Below are 24789 nucleotides of genomic sequence, written 5' to 3'. Positions count from 1 at the left end.
GCATCACCGACTCGATGGACATGGGTTTGGGTGAACTCCGGGAGTTGGTGATGGACAGGGTGGCCTGGCGTGCTGTGATTCATGGGGTCGTAAAGAGTCGGATATGGCTGAGCAACTGAACTGAGCTGAACTGAACTGATGCCAACTGAACTGATGCCAACTGATGCCGTCTAGTCAAGTCTATGGTTTTTCCAGTGGTCATGTATGGATGTGGGTTGGACTATAAAGAAAGCTGAGCACTGAAGAATTGATGCTTTTGAACTGTGGTGTTGGAGAAGAATCCCTCTTGAGAGTCCCTTGGACTGCAAGGAGATCCAACCAGTCCATCCTAAAGGAGATCAGTCCTGGGTGTTCATTGGAAGGACTGATGCTGAAGCTGAAACTCCTATACTTTGGCCACCTGATGCGAAGAACTGACTTCTTGGAAAAGACCCTGGTGCTAGGAAAGATTGAAGGCAGGAGGAGAAGGGGACGACAGAGGATGAGATGGTTGGATGGCATCACCGACTCAATGGACATGAGTTTGAGTAAGCTCGGAGAATCAGTGATGGACAGGGAGGGCTGGCATGCTGCAGTCCACAGGGTCTCAAAGAGTCAAATACAACTGAGCGACTGAACTGAACTGAACTGAAAGAATCTTCACTGACTTTTTTGACTGATGCCAGACTTACATATGGTGAATGTCTTTTCATGCCAATAATATAAAAGTACATTGCAGTTTTTAATAATAGTTGTATAATATTTTACTGTGTGGACATACTCTTGCATAATATTTTATATGTGGACATACCTATTGTTTAGTCAGTCTCATGGAAGCCATTTAAGTTCTATTTTTTCTTAGAAACATTGGTCAACTGTGTATAATTGATATTCCTCTGTATACAATTATTTCTCTAGGGAACAATGCAAAGAAATATAGGAAAACAATAGAATAGGAAAAACAAGAGATCTTTTCAAGAAAATTAAAATTAAAGATATCAAGGGAACATTTCATGCAAAGATGGGCTCGATAAAGGACAGAAATGGTATGGACCTAACAGAAGCAGAAGATATTAAGAAGAGGTGGCAAGAATACACAGAAGAACTGTACAAAAAAGATCTTCACGACAAAGATAATCACGATGGCGTGATCACTCACCTGGAACCAGACATCTTGGGATGTGAAGTCAAGTGGGCCTTAGAGAGCATCACGGCGAACAAAGCTAGTGGAGGTGATGGAATTCCAATTGAGCTATTTCAAATCCTGAAAGATGATGCTGTGAAAGTGCTGCACTCAATATGCCAGCAAATTTGGAAAACTCAGCAATGGCCACAGGACTGGAAAAGGTCAGTCTTCATTCCAATCCCAAAGAAAGGGAATGCCAAAGAATGCTCAAACTACTGCACAATTGCACTCATCTCATATGCTAGTAAAGTCATGCTCAAAATTCTCCAAGCTAGGCTTCAACAATATGTGAATCGTGAACTTCCAGATGTTCAAGCAGGTTTTAGAAAAGGCAGAGTCACCAGAGATCAAATTGCCAACATCCGCTGGAACATGGAGAAAGCAAGAGAGTTCCAGAAAAACATCTATTTCTGCTTCATTGACTATGCCAAAGCCTTTGACTGTGTGGATCACAATAAACTGTGGAACATTCTGAAAGAGATGGGAATCCCAGACCACCTGACCTGCCTCTTGAGAAACCTGTATGCAGGTCAGGAAGCAACAGGTAGAACTGTACATGGAACAACAGACTGGTTCCAAATAGGAAAAGGAGTACGTCGAGGCTGTATATTGTCACCCTGCTTATTTAACTTATATGCAGAGTACATCATGAGGAACGCTGGGCTGGAAGAAGCACAAGCTGGAATGAAGATTGCCGGGAGAAATATCAATAACCTCAGATATGCAGATGACACCACCCTTATGGCAGAAAGTGAAGAGGAACTCAAAAGCCTCTTGATGAAAGTGAAAGAGGAGAGTGAAAAGGTTGGCTTGAAGCTCAACATTCAGAAAACGAAGATCATGGCATCTGGTCCCATCACTTCATGGGAAATAGATGGGGAAACAGTGGAAACAGTGTCAGACTTTATTTTTTGGGGCTCCAAAATCACTTCGGATTCTGATTGCAGCCATGAAATTAAAAGATGCTTGCTCCTTGGAAGGAAAGTTATGACCAGCCTAGATAGCATATTAAAAAGCAGAGACATTACTTTGCCAACAAATGTCCGTCTAGTCAAGGCTATGGTTTTTCCCGTGGTCATGTATGGATGTGAGAGTTGGACTGTGAAGAAAGCTGATCGCCGAAGAATTGATGCTTTTGAACTGTGGTGCTGGAGAAGACTCTTGAGAGTCCCTTGGACTGCAAGGAGATCCAACCAGTCCATTCTAGAGGAGATCAATCCTGGGTGTTCATTGGAAGGACTGATGCTAAAGCTGAAACTGCAATACTTTGGCCACCTCATGCGACGAGTTGACACTGGAAAAGAGTCTGATGCTGGGAGGGATTGGGGGTAGGAGGTGATGGGGACGGCAGAGAATGAGATGGCTGGATGGCATCACCGACTCGATGGACATGGGTTTGAGTGAACTCCGGGAGTTGGTGATGGACAGGGAGGCCTGGCATGCTGTGGTTCATGGGGTCGCAAAGAGTCGGACACGACTAAGCGACTGAACTGAACTGAACTGAACTAGGGAACAAAAATCCTACAAGTACAATGCTCCGCTGAAAGGCAGGTATTTCTTTAGAGCTTCTTATATAGATTACCAAATTGCCATCTAGATAAGTTGTACCAATATATGTGCCAACCTGTCCATTTTCTATGTGTTTCCCCTCCGAGGAGTCCCTATCTCTATTTCTGCCACAGCCTACCATACACTTGCTCCAAAATGAAGATTTCATGCAAGGTGTCAGGAAAGCAGGCTGGGTTTGGAAAAATCTCTGAGACTTCTCCCATTTTCTTCTTTCATAGTTTCATTGGGCCAGGGAGTAGAGGAAGGAAGATCTTCCTGCTGTTAAGTGAACTCAGGGGTGGGGGTGGAGTTCCCATAAAGGCCTCACCACTTCCTCTCTTCTAAAAGAAGATGGACCTAAACTCTAACTTGAGAGGAGTGGGGAAATCACTCTTTGCACAAAGAGTCATTCTTTTTGTCACACTTCTCTTTCACATCATTATAAACGGTAACTCAAACAAACCAAAGAAAGAAAGAAATGGTAACTCATTCTGACATTACTTGGTTTCCAGAATTGCCCAAGGAAGAGGGCTTTCTTTGTCAGACCCTGCACAAGATCATACAATCCTTTCTCTCTGTCAACCTAGAGACAAGACAGCAGATTTTGGTAATTTTTTGAAAAGCACCTCTTATCGTTTCCTAACATTTCCAATAGTCACTACCTTATTTCACTCTTCATCATCTTATGTTTGGTTTGTCATACATGCGTGCATGCTGAGTCACTTCAGTAGTGTCCAACTCTGTGCAACCCTATGGACCATAGCCTGCCAGGTTCCTCTGTCCATTTGATGCTCCAGGCAAGAATACTGGAGCAGGTTGCTATGTCCTCTTCCAGGGGATCTTCCCAACCCAGGGATCAAACCTACATCTCTTATGTCTCCTGCATTGGCAGGCAGGTTCTTTACCATTATCATCACCTGGGAAGCTCCCTGATTTATCATAACTTCTTAACAAATGTCTCCACACCTAATGCCATCCAAGCTCCAGCCCATTTTGCACATTGCCCCATTATTTTTCCTTTTGCCAAAAATGTCCAGTAACTCCCAGAAAATGACAGGATCATATTTCAATATTCCAGCTTGCAGTTCAGGATCTTCCCCAAACTTTTCACACCCTATATTTCCACCTTAGTCTCTCATCACTTCTCTTCCCACAGTTTCCATTCCAGGCAAACTGGTTAACTTCCTGTCACTGGAACAAATTTGCATGTCTTTCTTCAAGTCCTTTCCCCTCCTGGAATGCCCTTCTTTGTTTTCTCATGCTTTTCTTCGGGGCCCATCTTAAGTGTGCCCTTCCTCCTTGAAGCTTCCTAGCAACCTCTGCTTTGTTTAAACAGATAGCATATATTTGACAATAAGCATATGCCCAAGTACTGTTAGTAATCTTTTTGTATTTGTGTACCTTACTTCTCCAGCTAGATTTTTTTATAATCGAACCCATTTTAATGAAAGAAAAATGTCTGTTTTTAGATGTGAGTGTTTGGACAAAAAATGCATTTAGTTCATCTAAGTAATGGCTGGCACCATAATTTTAAAAAATTGATACCCCTAATGCTAATTTGAGATGTTTTAAACATCTGAGATAAATTATGAAAAATTCCAGCTAGATTTTATATTCAAGCAAGAAAACCATTCTTTTAATCGATTGAAACATACAATTTTATTAATGATACACAAATGGAAGTCTTTGGTGAATAAATTCAAGTCAAAACAGATGATAGAAGTATAGGCTATTTATGATGGACAGGTTCACTGTCAATTCACATAGAGGAATCAGTAAAAATATTTCTATTCAAGCAGCACGATTAAAGTCACAAATGTGTTTTCAGGACAAGAGAACTATTTATTTGGTATTCATAAAATGATTCAGCTTAAAGCTGGCGATAGTCACAGATAACATCACTCTGATTGATACATTATTCAAAACTGGCAGCTGAAAGGATCACTTTACTATATGAGAGGGTGAAAAAGCAGTAACTTTCAATTTTCATTGCTCCCAGACTGCAAAACTAGACATTTCTTCAAGTTTTCGAGAGCACATAGACAATCAGAATTTGTCCACTAGTTTTATAACTTTCACTTTCACCAAGAGGTCATGGTGATCTGCTAAGGCTCGAATTTTCTTAACGCACACTCCAGATGCAGTACATAAGTAAAAAAGGGAGCCTTTATTGAATTCTCTGTAGTTGAATACTTCTGCCCTGAGATTGTCATAGATGATTTCAAATAGAGTCAGGGCATTAATAAGAATTTCTGATTCCACATAAGAATTGTAGAGGGAACTAAATGATGATGGCACTTGGGTACTAAGAAGTTTTTTTAACATATCTGGATTTTCAGCAAAATTCGAAAGTATTTTCAAAATCTCAACCTTGATTTTTCCACCTCCCTGAGATAACAAACGGAAAAAGTTTGCAATAGAATTGACAAGCAGGTGCTGGTAGTCATTAGTAATAGTCATGTTTGTTAAAAATTTTAATCCAACCAACTGTACTGCTGAGTTCAGGTTAGAGGCCATGATGTCATCCATCACTTTATTCATGTATATCTGAAGCCGGCCCTGATTTTCATAATTCTCACTCAGGTTATTCATGGCCATTAAGGCTTTTTCCTTAATGTGAGGATCGGTTTTGTTGATCATGTTGGCAATAATTGGGAGGCCTCCCAACTTGCGAATTGTGTCTTGGTTGCATGAATAATTGGCATTATTGCTCAGAGTGAGCAAAGCTACCTGTTGGATGAAAGGATCATCCGATTTCTGAAGCAAAGCAAGGACTTTCCTGAGATCTCGGACACCCAGAATCTCATCAATTTCATAAGGAAAGGGGCGCTTCTGCATGGGAACAGGTCTCCTCCCTTTCCCTTTCTGCTGGGTCTCAGGCTCAGAGTCTGATTCTGATTCTGTGTCTGTCCATCCAGACTCTCCTTCCTCAGAATCAGGAACCTCTGCCAGGAAAGCCTGGCCCCCATTAGCAGACGCTGCTGCAGCTGCTGCAGCCCCATCTCCGGGCCGGAAGCCCAGCCCCAGTTCATCTACTTCAACCTTATTTTTCTTGCCCTTGCCCTTGCCTCCAGTCCGGGACCTGGTTACACCCTTAGCTCCACCTTTGGGTACAGCTCCAGTAGCTGACCCGGCCTTAGGTATAGCCCCAGTATGAGCCCCAGGGGTTGCTTTCTTAGTGGCTGCCACTGTTCTAGAGGACCCTGAAGGCCCAGGGGCCTCTGCAACCCCAGAAGGCACTGCTACCCCTAAAGTCGCTGCTGCCCCAGTAGGCATTGCTGGTATGGAAGCCTCCACTGTCTCTGTAGGTTGTGATGCCTCAGTAGGAACTGGCACCCCATGAGGCACCACTGGTGCCCTGGGAGCCTCCGCTGTGCCAGGGGCTTCTGCTAATTTAGGAGCCCCAACCATTGCGGGAGCCTTCCCGGCTGAGGGAGCCTTTGCCTCCCAGAGAGGTGGTGCCACTGCAGAAGCCACTGTGGCTTCTGATTCAGCTTTAGGCCCCACCCGAGCCCCTTCTGTCTCCTGGGCCTTATTTCCTGCCCCACTCTGGGTCTCGGCACTGGATGAAGCTGGGACCACTGCTTCAGCTCCAGCAGTGTCCAGAGCAGAGGATTCATCCTGAGCCCTTTCCTCTGCCCCAGTGCGGACTGGGGTTGGAGGACTGAATCCTGGCCCAAGGTCAATTGTGAATCCAGTCCTTAGTCCAGCTCTAGCCCTGGCTCCAGTCTCGGTCACAGCCCTGGTCTTGGGTTTAGCCAGTCTCTTCTTCATCATATGGTTTCTTCCCCTGGCATATTTGTAGACACAGTACCAGGCACTGGCCCCGATGACTATCCCAGCAGCTACGCAGCCAGCATCCCGAGCGCGGCTCATGATGCAGCTGGAGTTAATTCTCTGATCCAGACGTGCCCAAGTGGGGTGCGTGCACGTCCAGGTGAGGCGCTTCAACTCAGGCTCGAAATTCTGCCGAGGCTGCAAGCAAAGCAGGACCTGGGGGTGAAGGATAAAAATGAGGCTTAGGGCTGGCTCACTTAATGCCTAACCAGGCCTACTTACAGAAGAGCCTGGGGACATAATGCTTGGTGGGTGGGCTAGTACCCAGATATAGGTGTCCAGGCCTCTGTGTGCTGCTTCAGGTCCCTGGTTATCCGACGTTTTTTACATCTTTATCCCTAGCCCACCCTGCCCAATATCAACACACCTAATTTCCCAGCACCTAAATGGGGGATGAGAGGCCAAACAGACTTCAGGAAAGTTTGTAGAGAGCCGGAAGGAACCGTGAATTCTTCTCTGATTCCCTCACCCACACCCCAAAGATTCCCAGGTGATGCCCATACACTTACCAACCTGCTGGGAGAGCAGAAGCAATTTGCTCTTTTCCACCAGGCTAACAGTTGTGCAGGGCCCAAAGGGCAGAGAGACCTGTGGAAAGATCCCAGAAAGGGGGTTTTGGGCACCTTTGTAGATGGATTCTCTTATTCTCTTGATTTGAACCCCTGTGAGTAAGTTTCTCCCTCCCAGGGCTCCTCTTTCCTACCATATCTCTTCCTCCTCAAACCCTGATTTAAGAAGGCAAATGCCACATCCCTTTGGCTTCACTGAAAAAGACACGTCCAGGGCAAGTGTTTCTTGTAAAGAGGGAGAAGATGAGGGAAGAGAAACCTCTGGTCCCAATTTCTGCTCTGGTTTCTGCCACATCCATACAAGGGGTTCCCAGACAGTTCCCAGCCCCCCTCACCACTGACCTCTAATGATTCAGGGCTGTTTCTCTTTCCTTCAGTTCAGTTACAGCTTCATCCTAAAGACAGACTGAGGAGTAGAAATACAGACAGCAAAACGTTGGAGACTGAAAGCCCGGAGGATGGAACTAACTCAAGACAAGAGTCTCCAATTGCTTTTTAGCATTCACAAACCAGAATAACAAAGGGCTTCCACCTCTCAATTCCCTCATCTCTTCTCATCCCTCCCCTCCCACCCTAAGCCCCGCCCCCGCGCAGACTCCCCAGGCACTCAACCCCTCCTTCCCTTCGCCCCGCCCCGTCCGCCATTTCTCCCAGACGGCCACACCCCTTCTCCTGCACCGAAACAGGAGGGGGCGGGGCGAGGGTGCCGCGGAGACTGGTTGGGTCGCTGGACTAGGGGTTATGGCCAAACAATCTAGCGTCTCCCTCGTATGACCAACTATCCTTCACGCTCCAGCCCCCAGGCCTGGCATCAGCCAGCAACCGGGCCCCAGTGTTTGCCCTTTCGGTTTGAGGGTCGTGATTCTCCACTGTTTCTCTGCTCTGGGCTCCGCCTCCCACCCCCAGTCGCAAACCCCCGTTAACCGCCATTTCTCCCTCCAGCGTACCCAAACTCCTTTTTCAGGACTGAAAAAACAGGGGTGAAGGGCTGTATGGGCCAGTGATGTCTGGAAAGCAGCCTAGGACTTAGCACGGCGGTTTCTCTCAGGGTCTTCCTTCCTGTAAAGCCCAGAGCCAACCCGCCATCTCCCCTACAAATGCTGTCACACCCATTTCCTAGCACCCCAAAGGACTGCGGGCCGGCCGGGGAGGACAGTGTGGGGGCAGTGGTCGAGGGAGGTATCTGAAAAGTGAGAGTGGGAGTGAATAAGCCGGATTGTTTACTAATTGCATGCCCCTCGGATCACCCTTTCCCCAACCTCCCCACTGGCCTTATATGCGCTGCCACGTTTATTTCTCTTCCCTCCTCCTCTCAAAACTCGATGGGATGTGGGGTGCGGGGCCTGACTGTCAGAAACAAAACCAGAAAAACACTGGCTGAGAGAGGAAGTGAGCGGATTCTCTGCAAGTATGTCTGCGTCTTTATGTTCCCCCCTCCCCCGCTCCCCGCCCCCCACCAAAATGAGCTGCGACTAAGCGCGGGGGTCTGGAGAGTCGGCCGGGGGCGGGAGAGGCGGAGTTCCCCGCGGCCGCAGCCTCCCGCATCTCTGTGCTACCCCCTATTCAGGTGTGCCGGGTCTTGGCCACCCTCACACCCACCTGCCCGGATCTGGGGGGATTTTCTCCTCCTCCTCCGCGCCTGGGTTAAACGCACGGCAGCGCACAGCGCAATAGAGTTGGTACCCAGAGGAGAACGGAGGACGGCGGTCAGAGGTTTAAGTATCTTTGCTAACGTCAGCTCCTGGTCACGTGAGGGCTGCATCGCCAGTAAGCTTGGGGCCCCAATCTCCACTCCCACCAAGAGTCGGAGCCCCCGCCTTTATCCCCGCTAGCACCTCACCCTACCCCATCAGGTCCCGTCACTCATTTTTTTTGGTGGGGGGGTCTTTATAGCCTAGAAGCCACAAGTAGCCTGTTCTCCCTGTGTTAGAATTTTGCCTTTCTCTTACCGGAGAGGGGATGGCATCTTCTTGGAGGGCTATTGAAAATTTTTTATTTTTCTGTCGGGGAATTCTCTCATCCTTTCTTGAGCAGCTAAACACTCTCCCCTCGCTCCAGCCCCAGTCCCCCATGCACTACTGCCCACAGTCGGACCCCTGCTCCAGTATAGGTAAGGGGCAGAGTGTCAGAAAGGAGACAGGGAATAGTAGTGCGGTCTTTACTTCTGTAATACTTCTCTCTTTTTTTTTTAAGCTGTTACCACCCTTTATTATTATAGTAAGAAAATATAAGAAAACAAGAGTTCAGTGTGGAAAGCAGCAGCAACAACAAAAAAAGAGTAGACATGTTCTGGAAAAAATATCTCCCACTAATATTGAAAGGCACCATTAATTTTGGTTAATTTTTACCACATAGAAAATTCTATTGGCTGCATAGGAAATAGTTTTCAAAGCATGGTAAGGTATTTGCATATCTAAAAATGGAATTTTTCTCAACAAGTGTGTTTCCATACCATCTGTAAATTGATCTATGGAGAAATGCTGAGTTGTCTGATCTTATTTATTTTGGACAAATAATATCCTACTTTTTCTCCTTCTGGGACAGCTTTTAAGTTGGATAAATAAATGATCCTGTCTTGTTCTGGTAGAGAAGCACATTTATTTCATGTTCCCAAACCGTTGCTGCCTGCTGTGTAAACCTCTTGCATTTGGATGGCTGCAACCATGATAGTTTTGATCATCTGTCCCTGGATCAGGTTCCAGTTTTGTGATTCAGCTCTGGGCAAAAACAATAGCTCTTGTATGAAGAAAATGATGGATATGAGGGATGCAGATATGGTCAAATCCTTCCAGTCCTGTCAAGAAGGGAGGGAGGAAGGCACTTGCCCTCCCACCTCTCCTATATTCCAGTGCCTCTCATCCTCTGGCGCCTGACTTTGTTGCTTATCTCAAAAATATATATGGACAGGTGACTAGGGTGGTAAATAACATATTTACTCAGATGACCAACTTGAGTAAGTGCCTTTGGCTTCCTCCCTCCCTCCTTCACAGCGGTAAATAAGGGATTCAGAGAAAGGACTGCTGTTCCCACCTACCTCTGCAGTGGAGGGTTTCCATGAAGGTTGCTGGGGAAAGCACCCAGGCCTGCCTGCCCTGCTCTGCCCTGATTCATGGTGGCTCAGTTAACCTTGTTCCTTATGCTGTCTGCTGCTACCACCTGACCTGAGAGGTGCAGCCTGCTTGCCTCTCACCTCTAGCCACCTTACCTCAGGGCATCCAGGGGGAACCCAGCCTTGCTGCTGGGTCACTGCCCAAAGCCCACAACTACCATGGTACTTCCTCATTCCTCAGCCAAATGTATGCCTGGGCCCCAGGGACTCTCCCCACTGACCATCCTGATTAACCCAGAGTAAGTGTTTTCAACTGGTCACCTGTATTCTACATGAATTGTATGTAAGGTTTTGTGTTTGAGTGTATGTGTGATTAAGTGCATTTTTGGGGGGGGGGGAAGGGGAGGAGAATAAAGGTCATTGACCTCCTCAGTTTCCCAAGGGATCTGGGGTCCCTCCCCTATATATTAAGAACATATACAATGGCCTAGAGAGTCTGCGTTTCTAAAATAGTCCAGATTAGGAATATCCTGGGGTTTTTTTCTAGTAATAAAAGTAATGTACATATATGTGAGTACTAAGTTGCTTCAGTTGTGTCCAACCCTGTGCGACCCTATGGACTGTAGCCTGCCAGGCTCCTCTCTCCATGGGATTCTCCAGGCAAGAATACTGGAGTTGGTTGTCATGTCCTCCCCCAGGGGATCTCCCCAACCCAGGGACTGAACCCACAGTCTCTTATGTCTCCTGCATTGGCAGGCGGGTTCTTTACCACTAGCGCCATCTGGGAAGCCCATTTTCTTTTCATTAATTTAATTTAACTTAATCTAATTTAACCAATAATAATTCATTAAATTATAAATATATAATTCTTTACTACATAAGCCAGGTGTCCACTATTCCTTTTCATGTATGTATATATATATATATATTTAAATTTAGGACTGCCTGAATCAGTTTATCAAATGCTTTAATTGTATGTTTTTTTTTCTTCTTCAGTTTGCTGTTGCAATGAACGATGTAGATGAACCAGTCTCCCTGTCACTCTAGTCTCCCTGTCACTCTAGTCTCCCTATAGTTTATTCTCACTACCTCCCCCAAATTCAAACTCCCAACCCACTTTCCCTGGTTTTAGAGTAGATGTAGATGTCCTTACTGCAACTGACAAGGGCCTATTCTCCTAACCTTATTGCCTTTCTGCTTCATCTACTGCTCTCTCTTTCACTCAGTGATTCCAGCCTCACTGATGTTCCTGGAACATACTGGGCTCGTTACTTCCACAGAGCCTTTGCATCTGCTTGTCCTCCTGCCTGGCATATTCTTCCTCCAGATGTTACCACACTTAGATCCTTCACTGACTTCAGGTCTTTACTCAAAGGTCACCTTTCTAGTGATGCCTTCTCTGGTCACCCTGAAAAGTTATCTGAAAGTTTAACCTGTCTCAACTTTTCATATCTCCTTTTCCTGCTTTTAATTTTTTTTAGTATGTATCACTAATAGTATATTATATATATATATATATATGTAGTTTATTTGCTTTTTTATTGTCTGTCTCTCTCATTACAATGTAAGGGCCACATGATTTAGAGATTTAGCTCTGTTTTATTCACCCTTGTAACCACAGAATGTAGAACAATGCATGGTATGTAGGAGGTCTCAGTAAATATGTTGAATAAATGAATAAATAAAGGAATGGCTTTCTAACATTTCACTTGCAGTGACTCTTGTGCAGTCCAGAAATAAAGCCAGTTGATTATGCTCTATTAGCAGATTTGTAAACTCTCAAGTAAGTAATTAGCTAAATCAGGGTCTTATCATGTGACTAGATGTAGAAGATATTAAGAGTGCTTTGAGTGGCACATATGGAACTCATTATAGTGAGAATGATTGTTTATGAGACATGCCTTTATAAAAAAAAATCTTTTTCTTCGCATGTGAATGTAGTTCTATTATTATTTTGCCACAATAAAATTTGCATTATAAAAAAAGAAACAGAATAGTGCTAACAAGAAAATAACAAAATCCATTCCTACTCTCTGCTCCCTTTCCTGCCACCCCTTCCCCCATCCCTGTTTCCATTATTTTCAGGACTGCAGAGGTGAACATTAGTGATTCCAAAGAAAAAGGGTGGAGGGAACAGGGAAAAGGACAGGACCATTCCCCAGAGAAGCAGCAGAATTGGCCAGTAGCCCAGGAGAAAATGTTGCCTCTTCTAATAATCAGAGACAACACGTTTGTTGCATGTGCAATGACTAAAAAGAGGGACAGCGTCCTGTGTGGCGCTGGGGGGATAGGAGGAGGGGGCTGGAAGGGGGCGGGCCACCCTCTGCTTGGATAATAGGAGGGGAAATTTGGGACCCTGAACTCACCCGTGACGTAGCTTCACGTGACTAGGAGCCTGTGTGCTGAAGTAGGTCCAGATAGCGGTTCTTACTCAGGTAACCGACTCCTGATTTCGTTGGAGGTGGTGTGACTGTGGTCAGAGAAAGAGGACAAGAGGAATCCGTCCTGATTCCCGCCGCTCACGGTGAGGGTGGGCATTGATTCGAGACTCTTGAAATGAGGGTAGAGGGTAGATTTTCGAGTTTGGAGGGGCTTCTCAGTGTCTCCGACCCTCCCCCACCACCCCGGTCAGAGTCACCCGAATCCAGCTCCTTTTTGTGTTCTGCCTTGTAAAAGACAGCTGAAAAGGTTGGCGTGGGGGACTCCCGCGGGCAGAGGGGAGGGGAGGAGGAGGCTGTCGGGGAGTGGAGCCATGGGGGCAGCGCTGTGAGGTGAGAAACAGTCCTGACTACCTGGACTGACAGGAAAAGTTCCGGGTTTGAGCCCACATTTAGCTGTTGGTGCGTTCACTGTATTCATTGCAGCACTGAGTCCCCATTGTCTCCTTATCTGTTTCTGTCTGGTTCTCGCTTTGATCTGTCCCTGCCCGCTGGTCCATCTATCAGTGGGTTGATGATACAAAAGAAAAAGCAGCTTAACGCCTCATTTTCTTCTTCCCTCTCCGCCCCCAACTCCCCGCCACCCAAATCCAGCTGGACTGCGGTTTCAGACTCCTGCATCCAGGCGGCTGTCGCGACAGCCTACGAGAGTCCCCTGAGAGCTTCGCTCGGCTGCAGCATGGGCCGTGCTCAGAATTTGGGCTTGATGGCAACAGGCCTGGTGGTCGGAGCTGGTTCCTGGTACTACATATACAGACTGACGTTGGGAGAGCAGAATAAGAAGAGACCTGCTGATTCGAAAGATGTTAATCCTGCCTACAAAAAGTTTAGAAAATACAGAAAACTGTAAGGAAGAAAATAAAAATAAGTCACCAATAGCTGCTGTTCCTTGTGTTTCTGTCTGTGTAGGAATGTGGATGTGTGTGTTTAACATTATTAAAACTATACTGTGTATGATATCCTGGAATTATTTTTTTCAGGTTACATTGTAGGGTATGCCTTTCATCAGTTAATGAATATGTTTCATAAACAGTCTTTTAACAGATTGTTTCATAATAACATCATAATCTTCTCCCTTTGCTGGCCTTTCAGATAGGAAAGAAATATTAGATATCTTAATTTTCTACAAAATAACCATGGAGGATCAGTGATAAAGAATCCGTCTGCCAATGCAGGAGACGGAGAAGACTCAGGTTTGATCCCTGGGTTGGTAAGATCCCCTGGAGGAGAAAATGGTAACCCACTCCAATATTCTTGCCTGGAAAATTCCATGGACAGAGGAGCCTGGAAGGCTACAAGTTCGTGAGGTCACAAAGCATGGAACATGACTGAGTGGCTGAGCACACATCCATAGACAAAGTCTATGTAGACTTTCGCGGGGATGTCTTTCCATACTAGTTATAGCTGTGATAGCCATCATTCTTGTTTCCAGAAGGTAGCTTTGGTGCCACGCTTGGCAAAGAGGGCATAGGAATTTGGTGAGACTGACAGCCTTGGGTGGGACCCAGCCTTGTAGGAGCATCATAAGGCCAGCCACTTTTATTTCCTCCTCTTTCCTTTGGGCTGTCAGGAAGCAGGCTAGTGGTCTCTTCTATTCAAGGAACTCTGAGATCTGTCCTGTTTTCCATTGAGTGGGAGAAGGGACTTCTTTTTAGTATGAGGGAAATCCTTCACTCCCTGAGCTTCATTTTCACAATGTATTTGGGGTTTGGAAGAAATACAATCTGGGAAATCCTGCCACAAACTTTCTCTGAGGCAAGGAAGTACAGAATTGGCTGGACTGAGAAAGGGAGAGCAGGGAACACAGACAACCATAGAAATGAAACAAATTAAAAGCTTAAGTGAGGTTCCCTAGAAGCAGAGCCTGACATGGGACTTCTGAAAGTGGTTTATTGACAGAGTGTTCTCAGATGAAACACTCTGTATGTATGGAGATAAGGGGCACAGGACAGGACAGGGGAAGAAACTAGGCATAGCTGTTCAGCTGAAATGTAGCCTCAGCTGGAGTCCAGGGCAGCTCTGGGATGTGAAGGGCATCACAGAACTGATCCATCTTGAGACAAAGGAGCCAAGTTTCTATCCACCAACTGAAAGCCTTTTATCCATCCCCCAATGGGTGAGTTGGTAGGAGAGGAAAGCGGTTTTAGCTCCAAGATATCCTCTGACAGGGGTGTGGCTATGAATTTTTAGCAACCAATGCTCATAGCAACTGAGTGGGGTGGCTGTAACTAGCCCAGGAAGTGGAATCTGGGCGGGGCATCGATAATGTCTTCTTCCCCGGTGGCTCAGATGTTAAAGAATCTACCTGCAATGCAGGAGACCCGGGTTTGATCCCTGGATTGGGAAGATCCCCTGGAGGAGGAAATGGCAACCCACTCCAATATTCTTGCCTGGGAAATCCTATGAACAGGGGAGCCTGGTAGGCTACAGTCCATGGGGTCCAGAGAGTCATTGGACACAACTTAGCGACTAAACCACCACCACCAACACCAACAACAACCCCCTCAACTATAACTAGCCAGTCTGCATTCTTGGAATGAAAATGTGTTTCCTATCCATGTGAACTTCCCATCAGGAAGCCTTAACTTCAGCATTACTAGCTTCAGAGTTATTTCATGGGTGTGGTCTATCCGGAAATGCCCAGCTTCTCCATAAACAAAACAAAAAGAGGAGAGCACTGCTACTTCTCCAGTCTCCTAGTAGTTGTCTCAGAAACACTCTCTCAGAAGCTAATTTTCTCCCTACAACGTAAGTAAGAATCAAATCTCCTCCTTCAATATATGGATTTTTGAGGGGTAATGTGTAGCATGCAGTTTAGTACCTTGAAAAAATATGTTCTGCCTATGAGATTGGAGGCTAGTACAAAGGTTGGGAGATGTTCAGATATAGGATAGGATGTATGGCTCTAGTCCAATTAGAACAGTCCTCGGCAGGTGTTAAATTGACTGCCATACAACTCTCTTCCAAATTCTTGAAACTAGTGGAGAAGGTGCTAGAGGAAGGGCAGGTGTTATTGACTTAGACCAGATGATCCAAGCAGAGGCGGGAGGATGTAAAGGCAAAGGGACCTTGTTAGCCTGACAAATGGGCTGCCCATTAATTTAACATTCATGTGGTGGCCCTGGGCTCTTGGAGATAGAAGGGTCCTTGGAGGAATTTAAAATCTGAGCCCTCATCTTGCTAATGTGAAAAGAAAAGCCTCCTCTTTTTTTTTTTTTGTGGTTCCCTTACACTTCAAATGTCAACATTTGGGAGCCAGAGTATCAGAAAGGCACAGTCTGATAAGATATCAGTTCAGTTCAGTTCAGTCGCTCAGTCGTGTCCGACTCTCCGCGACCCCATGAATCACAGCACGCCAGGCCTCCCTGTCCATCACCAACTCCCGGAGTTCACTCAAACTCATGTCCACAGAGTCGGTGATGCCATCCAGCCATCTCATTCTCTGTCGTCCCCTTCTCCTCCCGCCCCCAACCTTTCCCAGCATCAGAGTCTTTTCCAGTGAGTCAACGCGTCGCATGAGGTGGCCAAAGTATTGCAGTTTCATCTTTAGCATCAGTCCTTCCAATGAACATCCAGGATTGATCTCCTTTAGAATGGACTGGTTGGATCTCCTTGCAGTATAAGGGACTCTCAAGAGTCTTCTTCAACACCACAGTTCAAAAGCATTGATTCTTTGGCGATCAGCTTTCTTTACAGTCCAACTCTCACATCCATACATGACCACGGGAAAAACCATTGCCTTGACTAGACGGACCTTGGTTGGCAAAGTAATGTCTCTGCTTTTTAATATACTATCAAGGTTGGTCATAACTTTCCTTCCAAGGAGCAAGCGTCTTTTAATTTCCTGGCTGCAATCAGCATCTGCAGTGATTTTGGAGCCCAAAAAAATAAAGTCTGACACAGTTTCCACTGTTTCTCCATCTATGTCCCATGAAGTGATGGGACCAGATGCCATGATCTTTGTTTTCTGAATGTTGAGCTTCAAGCCAACCTTTTCACTCTCCTCTTTCACTTTCATCAAGAGGCTTTTGAGTTCCTCTTCACTTTCTGCCATAAGGGTAGTGTCATCTGCATATCTGATGTTATTGATATTTCTCCCGGCAATCTTCATTCCAGCTTGTGCTTCTTCCAGCCCAGCGTTCCTCATGATGTACTCTGCATATAAGTTAAATAAGCAAGGTGACAATATACAACCTTGACGTACTCCTTTTCCTATTTGGAACCAGTCTGTTGTTCCATGTACAGTTCTGACTGTTGCTTCCTGACCTGCATACAGGTTTCTCAAGAGGCAGGTCAGATGGTCTGGGATTTCCATCTCTTTCAGAATGTTCCACAGTTTATTGTGATCCACACAGTCAAAGGCTTTGGCATAGTCAATGAAGCAGAAATAGATGTTTTTCTGGAACTCTCTTGCTTTCTCCATGATCCAGCGGATGTTGGCAATTTGATCTCTGGTGCCTCTGCCTTTTCTAAAACCTGCTTGAACATCTGGGAGTTCACGGTTCACATATTGCTGAAGCCTGGCTTGGAGAATTTTGAGCATGTCTTTACTAGGGTATGAGATGAGTGCAATTGTGCGGTAGTTTGAGCATTCTTTGGCATTCCCTTTCTTTGGGATTGGAATGAAGACTGACCTCTTCCAGTCCTGTGGCCACTGCTGAGTTTTCCAAATCTGCTGGCATATTGAGTGCAGCACTTTCACAGCATCATCTTCCAAGACTTGAAGTAGCTCAACTGGAATTCCATCACCTCCACTAGCTTTGTTCGTAGTGATGCTTTCTAAGGCCCACTTGACTTCACATTATTGTTCCAAATTGCAAACCCCTTTCAGGTTTGAAAATTCTAGCGCCTCTGCTGTGTGCCAGAGGAACAGAATTCTTTGTCAAAACTGGAGTTGTTGAGCATCTCATCATGGCTGTCCTATCTGAGGCTTGCCACATCTCTGAGGCACTCTTGGGGCAGGGCACAGGTATCTCCTTGTTCAGGAGTCCCTCATTTCTTCATATTCACTAACCTTTCCCCAAAAAAGGTGAATGTTCTTGACTAGGGGGAAATTCCTATCTCTTCAAATCATAAGTTATCTTGCTCAACTTGACAGATGAGATCAAGAGAGAATAAGTTAACCAAGACCCTACAGGTACTGATAGATCAATGGATAAGTTCTTTCTCATTTTAAAAAACATACATCTTGTTAAAATAGTTAGATATTAAGAAATTGTATTATAATTTAATTTACTTCCTTCTCCTATTCCTAACCAGTTTCACGTATAATTAAAAGTCATATCTTTTAATGCTGTGAGATAATTAAATATTACAACATATTATAGGATATTATGTAAGAGTCTGTTAAAGATGTCTCCATTACAAAGATTCCCAAGTCCCAGCTAATGGCCTATTTTTATACAGTGTATTTCTCTTATAACCATGTTTTCATAATTCACATTGGATATAAGGTCTTTGATCAATTAGGAAAACCAAATTTACATTATATAAAGAGTGGCTGGTATTAATGCCATCAAAATCAAGAGCCACTATCACTTATATTTTTTTAAGAACATACCAACTTGGTTGGGATGCCTTTAAACACTGTTTATCCTACCAGTGGGTGATAAAAGTGATAAAAATTGATAAGACTTCATAAGAAGGTTTGTTCTAATGATAGAGATGTTGGTGATAAGGAAAAGAAAAGCCATTATTCCTGAACAAATGTTCTGTATAATCAAACCCTGAATTTGTCATCAGGAAGCCTATTTTATACCTATACACTTAAAGCTCCAATAAAACCTTTATTATTGAAATTCCTGCAGCAAACATAAATTTGCTATTGCAAGTCTCAACTGTTCCAGACTTAATTCCATTTCCCTAACCGAAACGAATGTTTTTAGAAGGAAATTTTGAAACTGTGGATTCCTTTGAAATGCAAATACTTATATGTAGGAAAGCAGCCTGTGCTTACCAGTCTTGTGAACTGTTTGGTAACCATGACAGTCCTGACTACTAAATGGAGAAGAGTATTTCTATTATCTCCATCTAGGGCCACCAGAGATCTGCAATTCAGAAAAATGTTTTACTTATTGTAGTTATTTTAAACAGTGATTATAGAACTGGTTTACTGGTTGACCATCCAATCAAAATGTCATCAAGAGAGATGCTGGCACTCCAACCTAATCAGCTGGAATATGAGAACTTCTTGTGCCATGTGTTATAGTAGATGAGATGCCATCTTAGGAAAGGGAACCCTTACCTTGGGCTCTCAGAATCAACACTCAGAACTGCCTCATCAAACTCAAACTAGTCCTGTGGTTTTCTCTTCACCTGGAAAGTAAAAGTTTCTTGTAATTCATGAATACTATGGGCTTCTCAGGAACTCTTTCTTCGTCCTGATGCCTGGCATAAAAGTCCTAGGATGGAAGGTTCCGGATTGTCCTGGAGCAAGAATAATAAAAAGATAAGTGATAATAATGATAAATGTGATGAATGCTTTCTATAGGTTATCTATTTCAATTTTTATAAAATCTCATTGAGGATAGGGATTAGTTTATAGATGAGGAAATAAAGATTCAGAAATGTTAATCAACTTTGATAATGCATACAAAGCTAAAAATTAGTGGCGTTAGAGTCTGAACTGTCTCCTAAACCCATGCTTTCCCTTGCTACTTTATGCTGCATCTTAACGTACATGTCTAGGAAGTCCCCACCAGCAGGCTCTGGCAGACAGAACTGCACAAACAGCCTGAAAGAGGAGCGGAAAAGGAAATCGCCTTGCTCAGAAGAGGAGGAACACCAAAACCCCTCAAATACAGCCCAAAGAATACAAGGAGAGGAAAAGGATGATGCACCCTTCCCCAGGCCACCCCGCCTCCAGAAACACAGATACACAGTGTGTAGGAAAGTGAAGGAGTGAGGAAAGAAATGATATTGACTTTGGGATGTTCCAGAAGCCCCTCTTGTGCACAGCATGGGATGCACATTGGGTCTGTGCTGTCTGAGCCTCCAGTTTTCTCCTGGTTCCCATTTCCCTTCTCCTTCCTCTAGCCAGCTGATCCACCCACAGGCTCAGAGACTGATGATCCCACGTCTTTACCTCTGGGGCAGATGTCACAGTCCAACTCCAGGCTCATGTCATCAACTGGTCACTGAAGTGCTCCACGTAGACAACTCACTGACTCCTAAAACTCAACATTTTTCAACCTGAACTCCTCCACTTCCTCCTCAAACTGTTCCTCCTCCTCCTTCTGCTCTGAGGGGTCTCCTCTCAGCGAAAGGCACGGACAACCCAGCCCACTGCCCAAATCAGACCCTGTCTTCTGCCTCACTCCCACATCCCATCTGTCTACTTCTGAAATATCCCCCGTCAGTCCCCTCCTTCCAGTCACCACTTCTGCCAACCGTACCCATTAAGGATGACTCCTTGCATCCAGGAATCACCTGTCTCTCTTGGATGACTGCAGCAATCCCAACAGGTCTACTCGCCTCTGCCACGGGGTGGGGTGTGGAGAGCTCCAACATACTCTGCCGCCTGAGATCTCCCTCCAACCTGTGTTCCTCCATGTCTCACTTCAAATCTTCCCCTTCATCTGGCTGATGCCCACTCAGCCTTGACTGCCATGTTGGGTGTGTGCATGTGCACTGTTGTACCTGTTCAGGCAGTCCTTTGATTGTGTCCTACAGTCTACTCGTCACACTCACTGTGGCTGGGTTTACTTGTTTAGCTTTGAGATAGGAACTTCATTTCTAAGCTCTTGAAGGTGTGTATGTATGTGTGTGTGTATATTTCTCTTCTTAAAGAAACTTGGTTATAGGATGATTTAATAATTTATTACTAAGACTGAATTTAGCCCTTTGTTTCTAGTCATGCATTCTTTTAATCTTCTAGTGTACTTTCTCATTGCTAGTGTTTATTGATGCCCAAGAATATCTGTGGCTTTATATTTTTATCAGAACTGCATAATAGTTATGAATTTGGGCTCTTCAGTCAGACTGCATAGGTACACATCCTGGTTTTATTGCTATATATAGGACTTTGAGCAGGGCTCCCTGGTAGCTCAGCTGCTAAAGAATCCACCAGCAATGCAGGAGACCTCAGTTCAATTCCTGGGAAGATTCCCTGAAGGAGAGCATGGCAACCCACTCCAGTATGCTTGCCTGGAGAATCCCTATGGAGAGAGGAGCCCTCCAGGCTACAGTCCATGGGGTTGCAAAGAGTCAGACACAACTGAGGGACTAAGCACTGTACACATGACTTTGACCAAGTCACTTAACGTCTTTTGAGTTTTTTCTTATGTGAAAAATTTCAATAACAAACATCCTTTCTCACAGGGTATAATTGAGTGTAAAATATTTAGAGCAGAATCTGGTACCTAGTAAGTGCTCCATAAATTTAACTAAAATTATCACCTCAGTGTTGCTTTCTCCTACATGTGTCTTTTCTTCTCAGAGAACAGAACAGCTACTCTCTGTATTTTAGAATCTGTAGCTACTAGGTCTCTTCCAATTGTAGCTTTTCAAACATACTTTACTCTCTCAGCTTCTTGTCCATTTACAAAATGAGAGTTAAATATATCCAAAGATTATTACAGCTTCAAAGACCACAAAGGAATTAAAAGGAACTGGTCAGTGCTTAATGGAGAAAACATTAATTTGGGAATTAACTGTTCCTGTGACTTGGACATTATGAATCTAAAGTCTGTCTTGGGTGAGAGTGATAGAAATTCAGTCTTCAAATAAAATTGGGTATGTAATATGTTTTTTATTTGTTTTATTGAAGTATAATATTAATAATCACAATGAGATCTGATAACAAGGTCTAAGTACTCAAGCAAAATCTCTCCCTCCTACCATCTCTTAATTAGCTGACATTTTAAGGTAGGATGCTTTTGAATGACCAGCCAACTATGAAATAGGTTTCCTTTGTTCCTTTCATTCCCTGCTAATTGAGTTAGAATAATTACATCATTAAAAAGCTTCTCTGGGCAGCCAGCTCACAGGAGCCACTGAATGAAGTTGGGTCACAGTTGAGGTGTTGAAAGCACGGACATTTTAAACTACTTCCCTTATCCTGTGCTTCAGTGTATCAAGGCGTCAGCCTTCTCTGAAAACTAGGAATTCCTGTCTTCAGAATGTACCTTAGTTCATCAATCATACTGCTTCTTTCGGGTCTATGGAGGGCTCAAAACCATATTTATCTAGAAAAATACTGGCAAATATTGATATTAAGAGAAGAAAAACAGAATGGAAGAGAGAATGAGAGAGAGTGCTACTCTCTCTGAATTTTAGAGTCTATAGCTATTAGGTCTCTTCCAACTGTAACTTTTCAAATATACCTTACTCTGCCAGCTTCTTGCCCATTTACAAAGTGAAAATTAAATATATCCAAAGATTATTACAACTTCAAAGACCACAAAGAAATTAAAAAGAACTAATCAACGCTTAATGGAGAGAACAATAATTTGGGAAATTATTGTTCCTATGATTTGGGATATTATGAATTTAATGTCTGTCTGGGGTGAGGGAGAGAAACTACAGTTAAGTTCATGCTGTGTACTTTCCTTTATCCTAAAATTTGGGCCTGTGACTTGTCAGTTCAGTTTAGTCGCTCAGTCGTGTCCGACTCTTTGCAACCCCATGAATCGCAGCACCCCAGGCCTCCCTGTCCATTGCCAACTCCCAGAGTTCACCCAAACTTATATGCATCGAGTCGGTGATGCCATCCAGCCATCTCATCCTCTGTTGTCCCCTTCTCCTCCTGCCCCCAATTCCCCCCAGCATCAGTCTTTTCCAATGAGTCAAATCTTCGCATGAGGTGGCCAAAGTATTGGAGTTTCAGCTTCAGCATCAGTCCTTCCAGTGAACACCCAGGACTGATCTCCTTTAGAATGGACTGGTTGGGTCTCCTTGCAGTCCAAGGGACTCTCAACAGTCTTCTCCAACACCACAGTTTAAAAGCATTAATTCTTCGGTGCTCAGCTTTCTTTATAGTCCAACTCACATTCATACATGACTACTGGAAAAACCATAGCCTTGACTAGACAGACCTTTGTTGGCAAAGTAATGTCTCTGCTTTTTAATATACTATCTAGGTTGGTCATAACTTTCCTTTCAAGGAGTAAACATCTCTTAATTTCATGGCTGCAATCACAATCTGCAGTGATTTTGGAGCCCAAAAAAATAAAGTCTGACACTGTTTCCACTGTTTCCCCATCTATTTCTCATGAAGTGATCAATCCTAGTTTAAATACCCTGATTATCTTAAAAATTATGAATTGCATATATATGCGTTAATATGCTGTATTGGTGTTTTTCTTTCTGGCTTACTTCACTCTGTATAATAGGCTCCAGTTTCATCCACCTCATTAGAACTAATTCAAATGGAGAATGGCACTGAAACATGTATATTATCATATGTGAAACGAATAGCCAGTCCATGTTCGACGCATGATACAGGATGCTCGGGGCTGGTGCACTGGGATGAACCAGAGGGATGGGGTGGGGAGGGAGGTGGGAGGGGGGTTCAAGATGGTGAACACATGTACACCCGGGGCAGATTCATGTCAGTGTATGGCAAAACCAATACAATAATGTAAAGTAAATTTTAAAAAATTATGAATTGAAGTATTTAAAGATTTTCTAGGGAAGTGGCTGGTAACAGAGAAGCCTGGAGTGAGATTTGGGGATACAGTGGGTAGGACTTAAGTGAGATGCTTCAATTGGAAAAGATTGATATTAAGACTTGTGTCCTGGGGCTGATTGAGTAACTGGATACTCAGTGAGTGCCCAATTATACACCTTTCTTTGTCTGTGGAATGGGAATGACTGAGACCAGCTGGGATCCTGGTGGTAGCCATGGCCTCTTGCACTTTGTACTGCCTATGTTATCTCTTCTGAACACCTCTGCAATTTCTGCTGCCCTACTTTCTGTTTGTCTGTCCAGGGAGTAAGAACCAGCTCAAAATCTGGACTCCCAATCTTATCTCCCACTCCTTGATTTCTTTTCTATTTTCAATCAGCCTACCTCGTCACACTCCTGATTATGACTGCTGAGGGGCATTGTTTCCGGTCAGTGATACGTATGAAGAGAAAGAGTGGTGGTGGTGGGGGGGCATAAACTTCCAAGTGAGAACAGCTTGACAAGCATGGCTATGAATAAAGAACTACAAGTGTTTGTCCTTCTATCAAACATTTAATATCCAATATTTGTCTAGTTGTCTTTTGGGTGGGGATTGCTTCAGCCTCTCTCATTATTCTTTTGTCTATTTCTTTGTACAATTACAGTTTCTGTTCATACATTGATCTGCAGAGAGAAGGAAAATGTAGCTAGGAACGGGTGTTGTGGAATCACCTAAGTCTACAAAGTAAGAAATAGTGGAAAACCAATGTCCTACATCAGGAATAATAGGTATTGCCACTGATGGCCAATGATTGTCAGTCCACAAAGCAGTTGTTAAAGCTGTGTTTGGAATATCACCTTGCACATAAGAAAAAAGAACCACGATCCCAGCTGACTGCAAGTCTCACCAGAGCACTAAATTAAGATTGAATCCTAATCCACAATAGAGGATTTAGGAGGTGAGGGATAAGAACAGAGATTCAAGGGGAAGGGAGCACAGACAAGTTGGGTTTTGTCTGGGTATCAGGTCATTTTCTAAGTCCTGTCCTAATAGGATGCGGAAAATCTTTATAACCTTTGAGAAGACTCCTGGCTCACAACCCAGATAGCAATTCAACTGTTTCTTCAACAACGTTCTCTCCATTCAGTAACACTAGGTTTGCTTCTCCATCTGAGCCTCCTCTACTCTGCCAATCCTGCCTCAAGGAAAGTCCTACTGATATTCTCCTGGACTTGCTTTTGTTTTTCTTTTTATCTATAGTTTTGAACTTGAATATTAGATCTATTCTGATTCCCATTTGCTTAGACACCAGCCTCAATGAATCAACCCAGTGATAAGGCAATAGTATACTAAGACACTTTGGGAAGTATTGTGCTTAGTCTCTCAGTCATGTCTGACGCTTTGTGACCCCATGGACTGTAGCCCACCAGGCTACTCTGTCCATGGGGACTCTCCAGGCAAGAATACTGGACTGGGATGCCATGCCCTACTCCAGGGGATCTTCCCAACACAGGGATCAAACCCAGCTCTAATGCATTGCAGGCGGATTCTTTACCTTCTGAGCCACCAGGGAAGC

At 44.3% G+C, this 24789-nt stretch overlaps 1 protein-coding gene across 4 annotated transcripts; it reads right to left on the bottom strand.

Moving 5' to 3' along the window:
* Positions 1-4347: 4347 nt before the first annotated feature.
* Positions 4348-8839, bottom strand: ARMCX2 (armadillo repeat containing X-linked 2). 4 transcript variants are annotated; one of them, XM_088833837.1, is made up of 5 exons: positions 8719-8808; positions 8391-8466; positions 7462-7525; positions 7060-7138; positions 4348-6706 (listed from the first exon to the last, which is right to left on the bottom strand). In XM_088833837.1, exon 5 carries the CDS (start codon positions 6587-6589, stop codon positions 4760-4762), a length of 1830 nt encoding a protein of 609 aa, XP_088689963.1. In that variant the 5' UTR covers positions 6590-6706; positions 7060-7138; positions 7462-7525; positions 8391-8466; positions 8719-8808; the 3' UTR covers positions 4348-4759. The 4 variants fall into 4 exon arrangements, with proteins under 4 accessions (XP_088689963.1, XP_055249567.2, XP_055249570.2 ...); XM_055393592.2 differs by lacking the exon at positions 8391-8466 and having other exon boundaries at positions 8719-8839; XM_055393595.2 differs by lacking the exon at positions 8391-8466 and having other exon boundaries at positions 7064-7138; positions 8719-8839.
* Positions 8840-24789: the final 15950 nt, after the last annotated feature.

This window comes from Moschus berezovskii, chromosome X, assembly GCF_049115385.1.
Source record: "Moschus berezovskii isolate FMDL1 chromosome X, NW_MosBer_1.0, whole genome shotgun sequence".
NCBI classification, from domain to species: Eukaryota; Metazoa; Chordata; class Mammalia; order Artiodactyla; family Moschidae; genus Moschus; species Moschus berezovskii.
The sequence above is the reverse complement of the archived record's forward strand: the minus strand, read 5'-3'. Positions and strand labels throughout refer to the sequence as shown.

Coding starts and splice junctions, on each gene's coding strand:
- ARMCX2 (XM_055393592.2), bottom strand. CDS start 6,589: ATGAGCCGCGCTCGGGATGCTGGCTGCGTAGCTGCTGGGATAGTCATC.